A 15745-nucleotide genomic window follows, 5' to 3' on the forward strand; every position below is an offset into this window, starting at 1 on the left:
AAGAAACACAGAATATTATGTTGAGCTCAGAATGCCCCACAATAACAACGGCCAACCAAGAGTTCCCTTCACACCTACAAATATGCACACTTGAGCCTCAACGTAACAAGCTTCTCAATCTTCTCGTTTGCTGGGGCAGAAGCATTGCGTGCAAATCATCCAGTGCCTATGTGTCCTTCTAAATGGATCTGACAGTAAGTCACTCAAATCCTATCAGTCCCTGTAATCTTGTCACATGTGACCCACACACGCTAATTACAGGGGTGATGCCCCATTGGGCTGTCATATAGACATGGCTGCAAGGCAACTCTACAACTCAACCAATTAGCTCTTAGTCCAAAGACAGGTCAAGTGCTCTTGCAAGAGACCCTACAGAAGACTTGGGGTCAATCCACCAAAGGTCCTAATCTTCACCCATTGTCTCTGAGCCAGAATGTTTAGGTATTTGATTAGGCTTAACCAAAGTGGCAAAGGACTTAAAGTTCACAACTAATTATAAGAGCTTGTGATTGCTGCAAATAGGTTAAGTAGCGAACACAGAAAGTTGATTTGCTCTTCATGGTAGCTGTCAAATGAGCTAATTGCTCTTTGACAAAGTACATTGGATTGACTTAGGGGCAAAATCTGTCTGGACGGGTTTATGACTGGATCTCCCCATGATTTGTTGAGGATCAAAAATTAGCCAACTAGATAATGACATTAAAAACGTGGCTTCATCTCCTTTCATCATGTAAAAATCACCTCTGAAGGAAGAAGGAAAGCTGTCCATAACTTTGAAGTTGCTATGGGAGGATTGACCAGGGGACAAGGATTGTTCAATTACATGTCTGGGTGATAATAATCTTAAGAGACCTGTCCAACTTCTTGTGGAGTTAGACAATAGGATAAACACATCGGTCACGTTTACCTGGCCTGTCTGGGGTCTATCGTTATATCATAGATGTGGCCCAATGGAGGCATCCGTCAGCGGGGAAGGTCTCTGCGTGTTACTGTCTTTTTGATTAAGTAATTTTGATTAAATGCAATATATTTTCTCATATGTATTCTCGTTATTCATTAAATGTGAGCGAATGTTTGACTATTCATTTTAACTCTTTAATGAAAACAATGTTAGAGTCCGTTAGAATAAAACCAAATGTTTACAATTTATTATGTCAGGCAAATGTATCATGCCAATTTCATAATAAGTTCAAAGATAATCAATTCAATAACATTGAATGCTCTAGAATAAAGAGAAAATATGCAAACCTAACATTAAAATACATGATGCTAAGAGCTTTGGTCACTCTTAGCATCATGGGCCAACTTTGAGTTACAAAAGGCCCAGAGCCTCCAGTTGCATTTCATTATATAGCTTTTCACATGGAAACATTTGCCAACAATGGTAATTTGCATTCAGTGTTTACACCCTTTGAGAACAGGAGGGTGTAACCCTCCCACCCTCCTTTGTGGGCATGTTATCTCTTAAAAACGTTATGTTTTACATATTTGGAAATGAGACATTTGTACCAGTCGCACTGAGACATTTCAAATGATACTAAACATCGATGATAATTATTCACATTAAACCATATAGATTCTTGTGTGAGTTTTGGTGATCTCAGCATGAGGGAGAATGAGTGGGGGATGAGGGGAAGAAATGCAGATTAGGATGTTTCTGAGGTGAGACTTTCGTCTGGATAGTGCACAAGGGTGAGTTCAAATGTTAATTTCCAGAAAGGTCCTTTGTCTTCTCAAGGAGTGGTTGTTCCTCAACCAGTTCTTCCAGTTTACAGATGGAAGCCAATTGCTGAGCAAAATACATTTGTACATTTGGTTAGGTTACACTTAGCAGAAGTATCATGCACAGAAAAATGTGCCCCCAAAAAGTCTTTTCAATTCTTTTTATAAATTAAATATTAAGAAAATGTTTGAACTACCGGTGCTTCACTCTACAAAGTTTGAACATTTCACAACTATGATGAAGACTCAGCGATATATTAACTTTTTGTAATGTTGTTTTTGTTTTCCTTTGCATTATTAATGTGATAGTGTAAGTTTATGTTTTATAATGTACCCTGGGAAATAATTTTTTTAACAAGAGGTCACTTGAATAAGTAAATATATTTGTTATTGACACAGGAGCTGGAAAATACAAACCACCCAGCGGTACATTTGAGCGTATTATCCTAACAAATCAGTGGTCTGAGTTGCCATATAAGGTACAAACAAAAGGCCTATCAGACAAGAATGCTTTGGTCTGAAGACTATCCAAAGATATCCCACAGCCCAGCAATACCAGCAGGTAAAAAAGGAAACTGATGCTAAAGTAACTAACCAATAACAGAGTAAGATAAAGGATTAGTCCTCGGCTCATCTGCAAATGGGATCAGTGCTGATTAGTGGGCTTTAGGATGACGTAGAGGAACTGGATTCTACAATCATACAGCTCCTCAGCCGGCAACCCCCTTTTGCAGGGAAGGGAACCATCAGCAAAAGCCACGTAGCACCCCAGCTGGTCCATTTTGGTGGATTTATGAGAAATTCCAGAGGAAGAGGCCTCTGGTTGTCAACATTATGGACTCTCTTAAATTGTGGATGATCAGAATGGGTATGAAGGGGGGAATCCTTGCTACAGTACATTTTGCAGCCATACTTGATGACGGATTACTAAACTAATCTTCTGGACTACAGTTTAAGGTCTTCAAGAATTTCAACAAGGAAAAGAAAACACATCAAATCGTACAGTAACAGGCAATCATACTGAAGAAGAATCCCTGTGAATATATCATTGTGACTCATTAGACAGGAAAAACAAAATGGCTTTGATGCCTATGAAATTTGACTTGGCCAAACGGGTCAAGCTTGCCCAAGGACTGTGGCTCCTGTACTGGCTCTCTGTCATGGCTGGAATCCTCATATTCAGCATGGGGATCTTCTTCAAGATCGAGCTGCGCAAGAGAAGCGAGATTATGGATAACAATGAGAGTCATTTCGTGCCCAACCTGCTCATTCTGGTGGGACTTGTGGCCTGTGGTGCCAACGCTTTTGGGGGCAAAGTGTGCCATGACTCCCTTGACACAGTCAAGTTCACCAAGTGGAAACATCTATTGAAGATCTACATGTGTGGATGTGTGGTTTTCTGCATCACCCTCTTTGTCACGGCTCTGCTGTGTTTCTTGATGCAGATCTCTCTGCACTTCGTCCTGGCTGAAGGCCTGAAGAATGGAATGAAGTACTACAAAGACACAGACACGCCAGGACGATGCTTCATGAAGAGAACACTGGATATGACCCAGATTGAGTTCCGTTGCTGCGGAAACAACAACTACAAGGATTGGTTCGAGATCCAGTGGATTAGCAATCGCTACCTGGACTTCAGCAATGACGATGTTAAAGAGTGAGTACTGATATTTTTTTTCCTAAAAAGCAATAGGTATCAGTAGAAACGTAGATAAGAGATGGCGAGGTATCTAAGTGGAAGAGATTCTGGATGATTTTTATGCAACTTCTTGTGATGTACCTTTTTTTCAATGATGAAAAAATGTTAACAGTTACTATAGATGTAGATCAATTCAAAAGGTACAGGCATTAAACATATATGTCCAAGTATTAGGATAAAGTTATCAAGGCTTATGTTCAGAGGGATTTGGGGAAGTTGTATCTTGTTTAAGGCAGCTAAGCGGAAAGAGATCAGCTGATGTATATATTATTCTCCTCTTCAGGAAGCGCAACCCAGAAGGTGCTCTATTGTGCAATAATATATACAATAACCAAGATAAAAGATAACACAAAAGTTCTAACGGAGACCTCTCAAAGCAGAACCCCTGAAAACTGTAATGCTGAATGCAAGAGGAATCAAATTTAAGGGTTTGTTTTGAGAGATTCCAAAGTAGATAATTGGCTGGTGGGTTTTATAAAAAGGAAATGGGTAAAGGGGGCAAACGGATCCATGGATTAGATAATCTGTCAGGATCCTATTCCAAAGTCCTTTAAAGCTTACTCTCCACACCAATAATAACATTGTACAATCTATTATCTCCCATGGAGTTTGCCCCCAATGTTAGCATCCAAAGGGGCTATCACCGTTTAGGTGATAAATTATCCCAAGGAGGTTCACAAATCTAATTTAAAAAGTGGTCTTGTTTTTAATCATCAGATTGGAGTTCTAATCTTTGTCCAGTAATCTCAAAGTTAACGTAAAGATACAACTTTTTTTCTAAGCCTGTCACTCCTGAAATCTTAAATGCCACACCCAAGAATATGCCAGAGAGTTCTCAATCTTTTTTTGAAATTTCTTAGCCGTATCCAGAGCAACGTGGAAGGCAAATACTTGATGGAAAGCGTTCCTTTCAGCTGCTGCAACCCTGGCTCCCCTCGCCCCTGCATCCAACATCACCTGAGCAACAACTCCGCTCACTACAGCTATGACCACCACACTGAGGACCTAAACATCTGGACCAGAGGTTGCCGTGAAGCCCTGGTGTCCTACTATGGAGGCATGATGAACAGTATTGGTGCTTTTGTGCTGCTGTTCATTATTTTGGAGGTGGGTATGGGAGAGGAACTGGAATCTTAAGCTAACTCGTGACCTTTGACTTAGTCTCTAGATTACACTCTTGGTGGGTAAAGAGTGTTTTGCTAGATTCTAAAGAGAGCTGCTAGATTATAAGGTCAGTTGGTGCGTAAAGAGTAATATAAATAGGTCTGAAAGAATCAGATTAATTAACTGCTTAATTGATTTAATTAACACTTTGTGTTGATGACATGACAAGGTATAACTGATAAACATTTAACACGTGGGAAGTTGACAAATAACATGAATTTGGCATCTTCACATATTAAACTTTTCCTCTTACAGAACTTGTCTACATTACTACTACAAAATACATTAAACTATACAGTAATTGCATACACAATTGAGTAGATGGGAACAGCAAACCTTCAATATGAACTGTTAAGGACCCGCTATGCTACAAGTACGCAAGTTCTTCGCCTAGTGGTTAAAAGAAATTTGAAATACATGATGGTATACTGTTAGCGGACATCCCGACCCCGCACACACTGCTGGGAGCAGCATTTAGATGAATATGTAAATATGTGCTGTGTGCTTTTCTCTCAATAACAAAATAAACACACAACAAAAATAACAGCGATGAGAAAACGGCAGTTAAGAAAGCATCTGATCATAGTGATGTAAACATGTTTGCACAAGCTCTGAAAATCAGCTCTCCAAGTCAAGTCACATCACATTTATGTATGACACTTCATACAATAGATTGCTTTAAATCAAGGTGCTTTAAAGTATTAAACATGAGGAAAAAAGTGTCGATTTACATAATCGCCAAGGACCACTGGTAGTAGTCTGAGCAAACTTTTCCGAAATGTTTGCTTTGGCAAGCTGTTTCGAACTCCCGAACTCCAAACAAACTTCGTTTTGGTCTGATTTGTTCTAAATGACTACACACCAGTTCATTCTTCAATTTTGCTTGAAGTACATTGGGACCTTTCATGATTGCGTAATGTGACGTGACACCTAATATACAAAAATAATTAGTTCAAGAGGGTTAACCTTAGCTTGAACCGCTGTCCTAGATTCTTGGTGCCAAACTGGATATTTCCTGGAAAAGTAGAGCTCAAGGATAAAAACATCAGAAGCACACAACAATGATGCAGCTTTGAGCATGTGTGAAACTTTCTAGAGATTCATTAACCTGAAATTTTGTTGCAGGCTGTGGTGACTGTCGGTTTGCAGTACCTGACTACTTCACTGGAAACCCTGGCAGACCCAGAGAATCCTGAGAGCGAAAGCGAGGGATGGCTGCTGGAACATAGTGTAAAGGAGACACTTTCTAGCATCATGACGAAGATCAGTTCCCTGTGTAAAGGCAACCAGGTACAGGAGGAAGAGGCAGAAGCAGCTCCCACATAAAGCTGAGAGCCACGCCTCCTCCTGCCCCATCATGTCCGTAGCCACTCCCACTTTTGGGAGAAGGAATGCATGAAAGGTTGATTAAAATGTTCTCTCTTAAAAATATAGGTGTATATGCATACAGATAAGATCAATACACCTACAATTTGACGAGATTCCAACTGAAATGTGAATGTACACACTACACTGTAAATACAAACAAAATATAAATTAACAAGTTTATTTTATAACATTTTAAATATATCTGTAAATGTCCTGATATTATCATCTGACCATTTCTGATATTCCAACCAAACAAGCCTCACCGTCCACGTTCGTTTGTAGAAGTATCAAGTTTGACCCTTATATTTCCAGTTTATTTATTGGTTGAGCGGATGTTTAACCCGACAGCCTCACACATGCAATAGCATATATTTCAACCTATAATATATTTTTCATCCTAAAGCCATTGTGTGCTATGAAATCAGAAATGACCTCTCTTGAAGGGGTCACATGGCAGCTTTTATCCGGCAGCTGAGGAAAAAGCGTTCCGTCACCTCTCAGGATTTAAAGGGATGGAAACAGTGGCACACCTTGGTGTTTACACAACGCTGCCTTTAACAGGCCTTAGGTTGTCTGACAATCTTCAAAAGCATGTTGATGGTGATCTACTGGAGAGAACTCTGTAACAATGGGGAAACTCACGTTCGCCATTAATGTGTGTAGTTCTCGGGTTAAATATCTGCCTCACTAGTTGAAGAGATGTGAAAACAGGCTTTCTGCCTCAACTTGCACCATTTCAGAGCTCTGCTGAGTATACAGCTATGGGACAGTTACAGAAGTTGTCAAGAGTACCAAATGTAAAATATTCTAGTTGATTGTGTGTGATTTGTTAAGTCAGACAACCCAATCAGTTGTATTCTTTTTCATATAATTTCTGTGAATTTTTCATTTTCACATATACCTCTCTGTACATTTGACCTTGACTTTGCAGTAATGTCAGTTTTTGTGGATCATGTAGTTAACTCCATTTGTGAGATAAAGATATTTAATGAGACTCAGCATTATTCTGTGGTATTTTTATTTTTTTTTTGTTGCAAAATGTAGTATATACTACAGCTTGTCCCTAATGCACACCTACCTCTGAACAGATAATAATAATTCATTACATTCATATAGCGCTTTTCTGGGTCCTCAAAGCGCTTCACATATGGAAGGGGGGAATCTCCTCAACCTCCACCATGTGACTCTTTGCTTCTGTTTAACTTTAGGCTTTAAAATACTTAAAAGACTTAAATATGAGGGGTGAATGTGGGGTGAGGTAAGTGGTTGTAGAGCTGGTCACAGGTAAGAGATGTTTGGACAGTTGAATCCCAGCGGGACACAGCTTTACCTGATTGGATGAAGGGAATGCTCTAAATGGGACTTTTGTCCTGCTCAGAACAGCTGAACGCCCATCCTCAGAATACCTTTAAGCAAAAAACATGGACGGGAATTTTTTAGATTAAAATATAAATATGTTTAAAGGAAAGTGTACGGTTTAAAAACATTGTTTTAAAATGGTTTCTGATTAAGTATTGTATGTCACACTACTGAGACTGCTTTTCAATTACCCCTTTACATATATTATTTAAAAAATGTATGCCAAAATTTTACTAAACAATAGACCTGTAGTCAGTTGACAGGCTAAAAAGTCATTATAATTGACAAAAGCGGCATAAATTAACTTGAAAATGTATCTCTTCACCTCTTAGCTTCTTTACTTTTACTGTTGATGTGGTCCACAATGAAACAACTTTCAATTAACACTGCTCTAGAATAGATATATTGGTGAATGTCACAAAACATATCAAGAACGTGCCATAATCAATATCCAAATCAAAAGGCATAATTTCGTTTGCCTCAATAAATGCCTAATTACTGCTTATTAATAGTTAGTAAGGTAGTTGATACATTTAGGTATTGGGCAGGATTCAGGGATGTAGAATAAGGTCATGCAGAAAAAGGCATTAATATGTGCTTTATAAGTACTAATAGACAGCTAGAAAATATACTAGTAATTACGCATGCTTAAGCAACTAGTTAATAGTGAGAATTGGACCTTAAAATAAAGTCTTACTCATTTAATTTTATTTATAATGAGTAGCCCACCTGTTTTTGCACTAGCTTGGACTTTATTTTTTTTTTGCACTGAGATACAAATACTCAATACAAATCAATCCATCCATCCAGAAGTTATGGGCTATGGCTAAAAAGTATTAAAGTTCATATTAATTTAATACCAATTAAGTTAATAACAATTTCATATTAAGCTAAGTAAAATGGAGATTAAGAAGGGTTACAATTCTAACTTTGCATACAGGTATGTGCTAAACAGAATATCTGTCATCTGGTATTTTCTCCGGGCTTGAAGTCCATAAACAGTGAAGGCTGGATAAAAGCTGTTAATCAGCTTTCTGGAGCAGCTTACCTTCTCAGGTGAAGCTCCGGCCATGACACACAAATGCAATTGTCATTACAAGTAGGCAGAAAAGAAATGTTATTATTGGGAAAGTTAAGGTTTTAGGCTTTAGAGCTGCATACATGAAATTTACCTTTGGCTGCTGCTTAATTGTCTTTTATTTTCGTTCACGTTGTGTAGTCAGAGAAGTTCATGTGCTATCGGAAATGTCCTACTTACTTACCACTTTAAGTCGTGATTACCAGCTCGTCGCACAAGTACTTTGTTGTCGGAAAGATCGGGAATCATGGAGGACACAAGGTTTATTCTTGCCTATTTTCTGGGAAAAACGTATTAAAGCCAAAATGATATTTAGCGTCCCATTCCCTGATTATAAACATTCACTGTGTTATCTAGATAGTTTGCTGACAATTCAGAAATTTTGGTCAAATAGCCCAGCGAGCAAAAAGTCGTCCAGAAGACGTCTAAAAGACGTCATTCTTAGACATCCAGAAGACGTCCTCACAGGAGCCAGAATGAAAGTTTTTTTGACGTCTTTTCTGGACATTGTATAGACGTCAATTAAAGACGTGCTAAAGACGTCATTCTTAGACATCCAGAAGACGTCCTCACAGGAGCCAGAATGAAAGTTTTTTTGACGTCTTTTCTGGACATTTTATAGACGTCAATTAAAGACGTGCTAAAGACGTCATTCTTAGACATCCAGAAGACGTCCTCACAGGAGCCAGAATGAAAGTTTTTTTGACGTCTTTTCTGGACATTTTATAGACGTCAATTAAAGACGTGCTAAAGACGTCATTCTTAGACATCCAGAAGACGTCCTCACAGAAGCCAGAATGAAAGTTTTTTTGACGTCTTTTCTGGACATTGTATAGACGTCAATTAAAGACGTGCTAAAGACGTCATTCTTAGACATCCAGAAGACGTCCTCACAGAAGCCAGAATGAAAGTTTTTTTTACGTCTTTTCTGGACATTGTATAGATGTCAAGTAAAGACGTGCTACAGACGTAATTGTTAGACATCTAAAGGCAGCCAGAATAAAAGTTGTATTAGACGCATTTTCTGTAGTAGAAATGTCAAAGACTGTTAAAGACCCATACTGACATGGAAATCCCATATGTGCATTTTGCAAGGATCCAACTTTAAAAAATATTTACTTACAAATATTTATAAAACAGTGGTTGAACTTGTGAGTGAGCTAGTTCTCACTGAGAAAAACCCAGTTACTCCTTGTTAATGGTTGTCGTGTCATGAAACTGCAGACACACAGACCATAGACCTAAATAAGATTTTAAAGAATATTGATAATATTGTATATTCAATTAAATAACTGTGGTGTATATACTTGCATTTGTATATCTTAACAATATAACTGTAATAAACTGCTTATCATTTTCCTGTAAACCAAACTAATCACTCCAAGAAATCAACTATTTAAATCTCAAAATATATTTTTATTACTATTTTAAAACTTAACAGCCGAAAGAGTAAAGTATAAATTAACACAATAAAACTTAAAAGCCAGAACAGTAAAGTTGTAAATTAACAATTTCCCTTTAAATAATCTATAAAATGTTGTTAAAACAATATAACATAACAGTTAACAAAATATGGCTGCTATAAGGTTCACAAGCTTCATTTATAGCAGCAAGCAGTTTCAGATGATCGGCTGCAGACTTTATTTGGGCCTCTGTTGCAGCTGAGTCCCATTTCATGACAGCAGCTACAATCAAAGCAAAAAAAATCCACATGTAAAATAAATAAATACAAATGCCACTGTTGTGGTTTAGCTTATAGCAGAGATACATAGTTGAAAATTTGAGTACTCGAATCAATTAAATGAAATAAATCACAAATCAAGTAAAATTACATCAAGCCTGATATAAGGCATTCCACACACACACACACACACATAGGGGCCATTTACAACTTCATGCGATTTTAGTGATCGGATATCTATATGATCTTGAAAAGACAAGGTGTAAATGCCCTCCGAAACGCATTCGTGACGCATTTGAATCTGAATGCTCAAACCATTTCAGGAGGAGGTCTGGGCCGCATTCCAGAAGAAACTGGACAAGTGTAAATGCATCTGGTTGTTGAAACCACATATGTAAATTTTACTCCTCCCAAAAACGCTCTAAAATAAAGGTGTGAGAGCGTGTTATAGGCTATATATGTCATGTTATAGCCAGTTATGACGACGCTACTGCCGCATCACCGCTGACCATCTAACGTTATTCATCAAGCCAACGTGCAAACTATCGCAAATCAAAGTGAAAGTAAGTCCCTGATGCTTAACACAGTTATCATCTTTAAAAGTAAAGAAACGAAATGATCTTACCAGGGCTGTTGCGCTCTCTCCTATTGCGGTCTTTGATTTAGAAATTTTAACGGATGATCAATAAAATGCAGCTCATATCTGTTGCTTTCGGTGACGTGAACGCCATTAAATTTGCATAGCGAGGGAATCGAGGGAATTATGTGACCAGGTGTAAATGGAATTGTTGTGATAAAACAGATAGCTATCCGATCTGAGAAAACGCATCAAGTGGCCAGGTTTAAACAGCCCCATATACACACACACACACGCACATATTAGGAGTGTAAGTTAACGGTTCACAAAATTCATGGTTCGGTTCAATACGATACACTTGTGTCACGGTTCGGTACGTTTTTGATACAGGAAAAAGAAAGAAATACCAGAGAAATTTTTAACTTTTTTTGTATTAAACCTAACATCATAAAGTATGATTTTTCTTTTTTTTTTACTTTGAGGAATGATGAAGCTATAATTGACTCTTAGAAGCATGTAAAACAGCTCCTTGAAAAAATGAAATGTAATATTGTAGTTATAAACAAAGGTTTATTTTAGTTCAGATTAACATTTGAGGGCAGTAATTTTATTTATGTCAAAATAAAACCAACGTAATGTAACTTGAAAGCATTATAGCCTACTATTCCTGCCAAACTTCCATGGTTACAGTTAGTGTTACTACAGTAAATCCATGGTGAATGTTGCTGATCTGTGGACACTGGATTGTTCATTCATGGCACAATGTTTCCACGTCAGCGCTGTTTGATCCGTTAATAACAGAGAAATATGAATGCTTCTCACTAGATCTCGCAGCGATGTTATTACTTCAGTGGGGATCTCTTAGCGCCGTGTAGTAACAGTGTCGCTTGATCAAGATTGGCTCGCGCTGCACTGGTCCAAACTGATAAACGGCCCGTGAAGCACATAATAACAGCACCTGCTTTCTGGTCAGTTAGCCTACAGTACCTGCTTTTTTTGTGGTAACCAAATCTTTTGATTGTGAGAGAGCCATGTGTTAAAAGTCAGATGGCACTTAAGCTACTTTATGATTTGCCCTATGTCTGAACAAAAGAAATTAAAGTTAACCATCTATACCATATTGAATTGCATAGCATCATATTTTTGCAATGTGTTGAATCGAAATCGAATCGCACCGGATCGTAATAATAGTGAATCGTATTGCATTGCATCGGTAGCTGGCAGCTGCTTCTGTATCATTAATGTATTGTATCGTTGGCTATGCATCGAGATGCGCATCGTATCGGCCTCAGTTATGGAGATGCACATCCCTAATACCTACATAGGAAAAGTAACTACATTTACATACTGTGAATCGTTTTTTTATTTATCGAGAATCGTTTTTGAATCGAAAATCGCAATTGTATCGAATTATGACATTTTCTTAATCTTACACCCCTAATATAAACACATACATATAGTACTTTGGAGACCAATTGTGTTGAAATAACATTGAGACAAAGGAGGTAGAGGACGAATACTCACTTCTCTTGGTAGCTGTTCTGATGAATGACGGATCCTGACCACAGAAAGATAAAAGAGAGAGGTAAAAGGGGGGAATTAATTAGCATGGGTCACATTTCATTCGTTTTGTCTGGTATCTAAAACTTATGTCTGATAGAAAAATGTGCATCACCAAAAGAAGGAACATGTAGATTAACACAGTGGATCTGTCCAAATGGTAATCATTTTAATAACGTTGTCATCTGAACAAAGAAAGAACTCTTCCGTTTTTAGTACATTGTTGTTGTGTAAAAGTTCCTTAAGTTTGTGTGTTCTTGACGTCTTTTCTTTTAACCCTGCAGGTAGTTACATTAACGCATCTATTAATAAAAGTTTTACCTATGGAACTTCGGTATGATGAAAATGTGTGTAATATAGCAAACCCAAACAAACAACTCAATTATTCTATGTTAAATGGAACTCTTCCACCATATCTAGTTTTAAAATGAATCACAGGAACTTGCCATCCTAGGTCACATTACCATAAATATAATATATAAACGGAGCAATTCCAAGAGGGTCCTCACACCATCGGTGCTCGGGCCCTAAAAATTACTATAAGATAAAATTACTTCAGTTAATTTACCATCGCATGCATGGCCCCCTTTGCTAACCCTTTTGTGGAAGGGCTCGTTGTGAAGGGATTTAGATGTTTGCTTGGAACACCCCTTTAATTGTACATTTATTAAATCACATGTAAGGTTAATAAATAATACTAGGTAAAGGAGAGCAAACTGATTCCCCCTTCATTTTATCTACCTTATGCCGATCGAAAGGTATATGATTTTCTTTCTTCAGATGAAAACACATATTTTAGAAAAAATAAACTAGACTTTTAGAAATATTATCCATCTCTTGTGTTTGTGTGTCAAATAATGCAAGTGAATAGACACCAAAATGCTGAAGGTCGAAAAAGTCCAAGAGCATTGCTCACATGATAAGTCTGACATGATAAGTCAGAAAACATGATAAGTCTCACATGATAAGTCAGAAAACATCTTGTGTGAACAACACAGCAAGCTGTGAGTATAGGCTGTATGAAGTTTCTGGCGTATGCACTTGCATTATATTGGCTTAGAATAATGGATAATTTAAAGAAAAAAAGAGAGAAGAAAAAAAGAGATAATTTTTTAATTTCGGAGTGCATTGTGCCTTTAAAATTGACTGCGGATTTAGATACTGGGTAACACTTTATTTCGATAGTCCACTTTAGACATTCTACTAACTATAAGTAACTTTGCAACTACATGTCAACTATCTGTCATTAGAGTATTAGTAGACTGTCTGCTTAATATTTGCTAACACTCTGTTTTGTTGGTCCCCTAACAGACATTCTACTGACTATAAGTTACTTGGCAACTACAAGTCAACTTATTCTCCTAACACGAATCCTAACATCTAAACTTAACCTACCAGTCTATTGACTGTCTATTACAGCCTACTAATACTCTAATGAGAGTTAGTTGACATGTAGTTGAAAAGTTATAGTTAGTAAAATTTCTAAAGTGGACTATCAAAATAAAGTGTAACCAGATACTGCAGTGGATACTTACTAGTGATGGACTTGTTTCTCTGTTGGTGCCTATTCTGCTCCGTAAGTCCAATGCTTGATCTAAAAATATATTTTTTTTTAAAAAGAGTGTTAATAGGATTATTGATCGGGTAACATAGGACCATTTTTTTAATGTTCCATAAGTATTATATAAATCTGGAGAACCCTTACTAAAAATTAACACTGTTTTGCGACACTAACCAAATGATAATAAATTATTGTAATACGTAAAATAGGAAAGAGGCCGCACTATGCATAAACTTTTATTTGCAAAAACACGTTTCGGCGTGTGCCTTCATCAGTTTGCACGCGCCGAAACGCATTTTTGCAAATATAAGTTTATGCATAGTGCGGCCTCTTTCCTATTTTACGTATTACAATTATCCAGGCCAGCACTCTAAAAGTTTATTAATATATGCAGTGAAGCCTGCTCCTATACTCACTTAATAAATTATTGTATTAAATCCACCATAAAAACATGGTTTCTACACTATAATAAATAAAACATGGTTAATTTAGCAAATGTCCTTAAAGGATTAGTTCACCTCAAAGTTGAAAATTGTGTCATCAATTACTTACCCTCAAGTTGATTTAAACCTGTATGGATTTCTTTCTTCTGCTGAACACAAAGAAAGATATTTTGAAGAATGTCGGTAAACAGACACTTGGGTCCCATTGACTTCCATAGTAGGGAAAAAAAATACTATGGAAGTCAATGGGACCCAAGTTACAGACATTCTTCAAAATATCTTTCTTTGTGTTCAGCAGAAGAAAGAAAGAAAGAAATTCATACAGATTTGAAACAACTTGAGGGTGAGTAAATGATGACACAATTTTCAACTTAGAGGTGAACTAATCCTTTAAAAGAACAGCTCATCAAAAAAAAAAAAAAAAATAGAGTTATCTCATTATGTAGCTTACTCACCCTCATGTTGAAATTTTATGAGATTCTTATGTAGAACCATAATTAAGATATCTTGAAAAATGCCTTTTATTTTTGTCATACAATGAATATAGCCTAGCCTAGTTGTTTTATTCCCAAAATTCTTGTGTTTCACAAAAGTAAGTTATAGAGGTTTGAAAATACTTTCATTTTGAAAGACATTTATTTTTGGGTCAGCTAGGCCTGTAAACTCAAGAAGATAAAGCTTGTCTGGAGGGTTTGAACCAGTGCATTTGAGCAGAGTTTACATGTTCTGCCTCTATTTCACGTGTATTTTATGACAATACTCACCGCATCTGAACATCGTGTGGCTGGATAATATTTATTCCCAAAATGCCTGGATCATGAAGGAAACACACACATCAATATTAGTTGTTTTACTTACTAACGGAGACATTTGCAAAAGTTTGCAAAATTGACTCACCAGCTCCAAAACATATTACAACTCGTTAATTTAACTGATCGGTTAGCCATCCCGCGATCAACAATAGATTCAAAAGCCTAGTTTGCAGATTCTTAGAGTAAGACTGTGGCAGTTCCTTTCTGTCTAAAGATACAATATTCTCAGTTCAATTCACTCGTAAAGCATTTATTTTTTATCATAAAGTTAGACAAGTTAACCTTACACATAGCAGCACATAACATTAATACATTGGGAACACCGTATGCACTAATAATATTGCTCTAATCGCGTTTAGATTCTCAATTTAATACACTATATCTTGATGTAGCAGAATTTGTATAAAATAAAGTTATTTACCTTCCGTAGATTGCAATATGTGCGTTGTTAAAATTCTTTGTCCATTGTTTGTTCTTCATTTACATCCAGCAACACCCAGCAACTCGCTCAAAATAAACATTTAGCAGTCCGATGTAAAATAATCCATGTTTTAAACGATGTAAAACCCACAGAATAGGCTAATATTGAAGATCCCGCGCAGCAGCAAAGCAAACACCGACTCGCTCAACTGACGTTTATTCAAACTTGACTCGTAAAGGCGCGCATAGTTGTCATTGGCTAGATTCCTGGATGACAGTCAGAATAAACAGAGAATAACCA

General features: G+C 37.1%; 1 protein-coding gene and 1 long non-coding RNA gene across 3 annotated transcripts; one reads left to right on the top strand and one right to left on the bottom strand.

Moving 5' to 3' along the window:
• Positions 1-2390: 2390 nt before the first annotated feature.
• On the top strand, positions 2391-8783 carry prph2b (peripherin 2b (retinal degeneration, slow)). Of its 2 annotated transcripts, none has more exons than XM_079856353.1 (3): positions 2391-3379; positions 4282-4528; positions 5711-8783. In XM_079856353.1, the coding sequence occupies exons 1-3, from the start codon at positions 2799-2801 to the stop codon at positions 5909-5911; spliced, it is 1029 nt and encodes a 342-aa protein (XP_079712479.1). In that variant the 5' UTR covers positions 2391-2798; the 3' UTR covers positions 5912-8783. The 2 variants fall into 2 exon arrangements, with proteins under 2 accessions (XP_079712479.1, XP_079712480.1); XM_079856354.1 differs by having other exon boundaries at positions 2430-3379; positions 4336-4528; positions 5711-6952.
• Positions 8784-10055: 1272 nt separating this feature from the next.
• Positions 10056-13803, bottom strand: LOC307149780. The gene is made up of 3 exons (XR_013819620.1): positions 13744-13803; positions 12173-12206; positions 10056-10075 (listed from the first exon to the last, which is right to left on the bottom strand). It is a non-coding gene; the product is annotated as an uncharacterized lncRNA (long non-coding RNA).
• Positions 13804-15745: the final 1942 nt, after the last annotated feature.

Source organism: Squalius cephalus (assembly GCF_949319135.1).
Source record: "Squalius cephalus genome assembly, chromosome: 21".
NCBI classification, from domain to species: domain Eukaryota; kingdom Metazoa; phylum Chordata; class Actinopteri; order Cypriniformes; family Leuciscidae; genus Squalius; species Squalius cephalus.

Excerpts from the sequence above, each read along its gene's own strand:
- prph2b (XM_079856353.1), top strand. The coding sequence starts at position 2,799 with ATGGCTTTGATGCCTATGAAATTTGACTTGGCCAAACGGGTCAAGCTT. Across the intron at positions 3,380-4,281 it reads AGCAATGACGATGTTAAAGA|CCGTATCCAGAGCAACGTGG; the intron begins GTGAGTACTGAT and ends GAAATTTCTTAG. Across the intron at positions 4,529-5,710 it reads TGCTGTTCATTATTTTGGAG|GCTGTGGTGACTGTCGGTTT; the intron begins GTGGGTATGGGA and ends ATTTTGTTGCAG.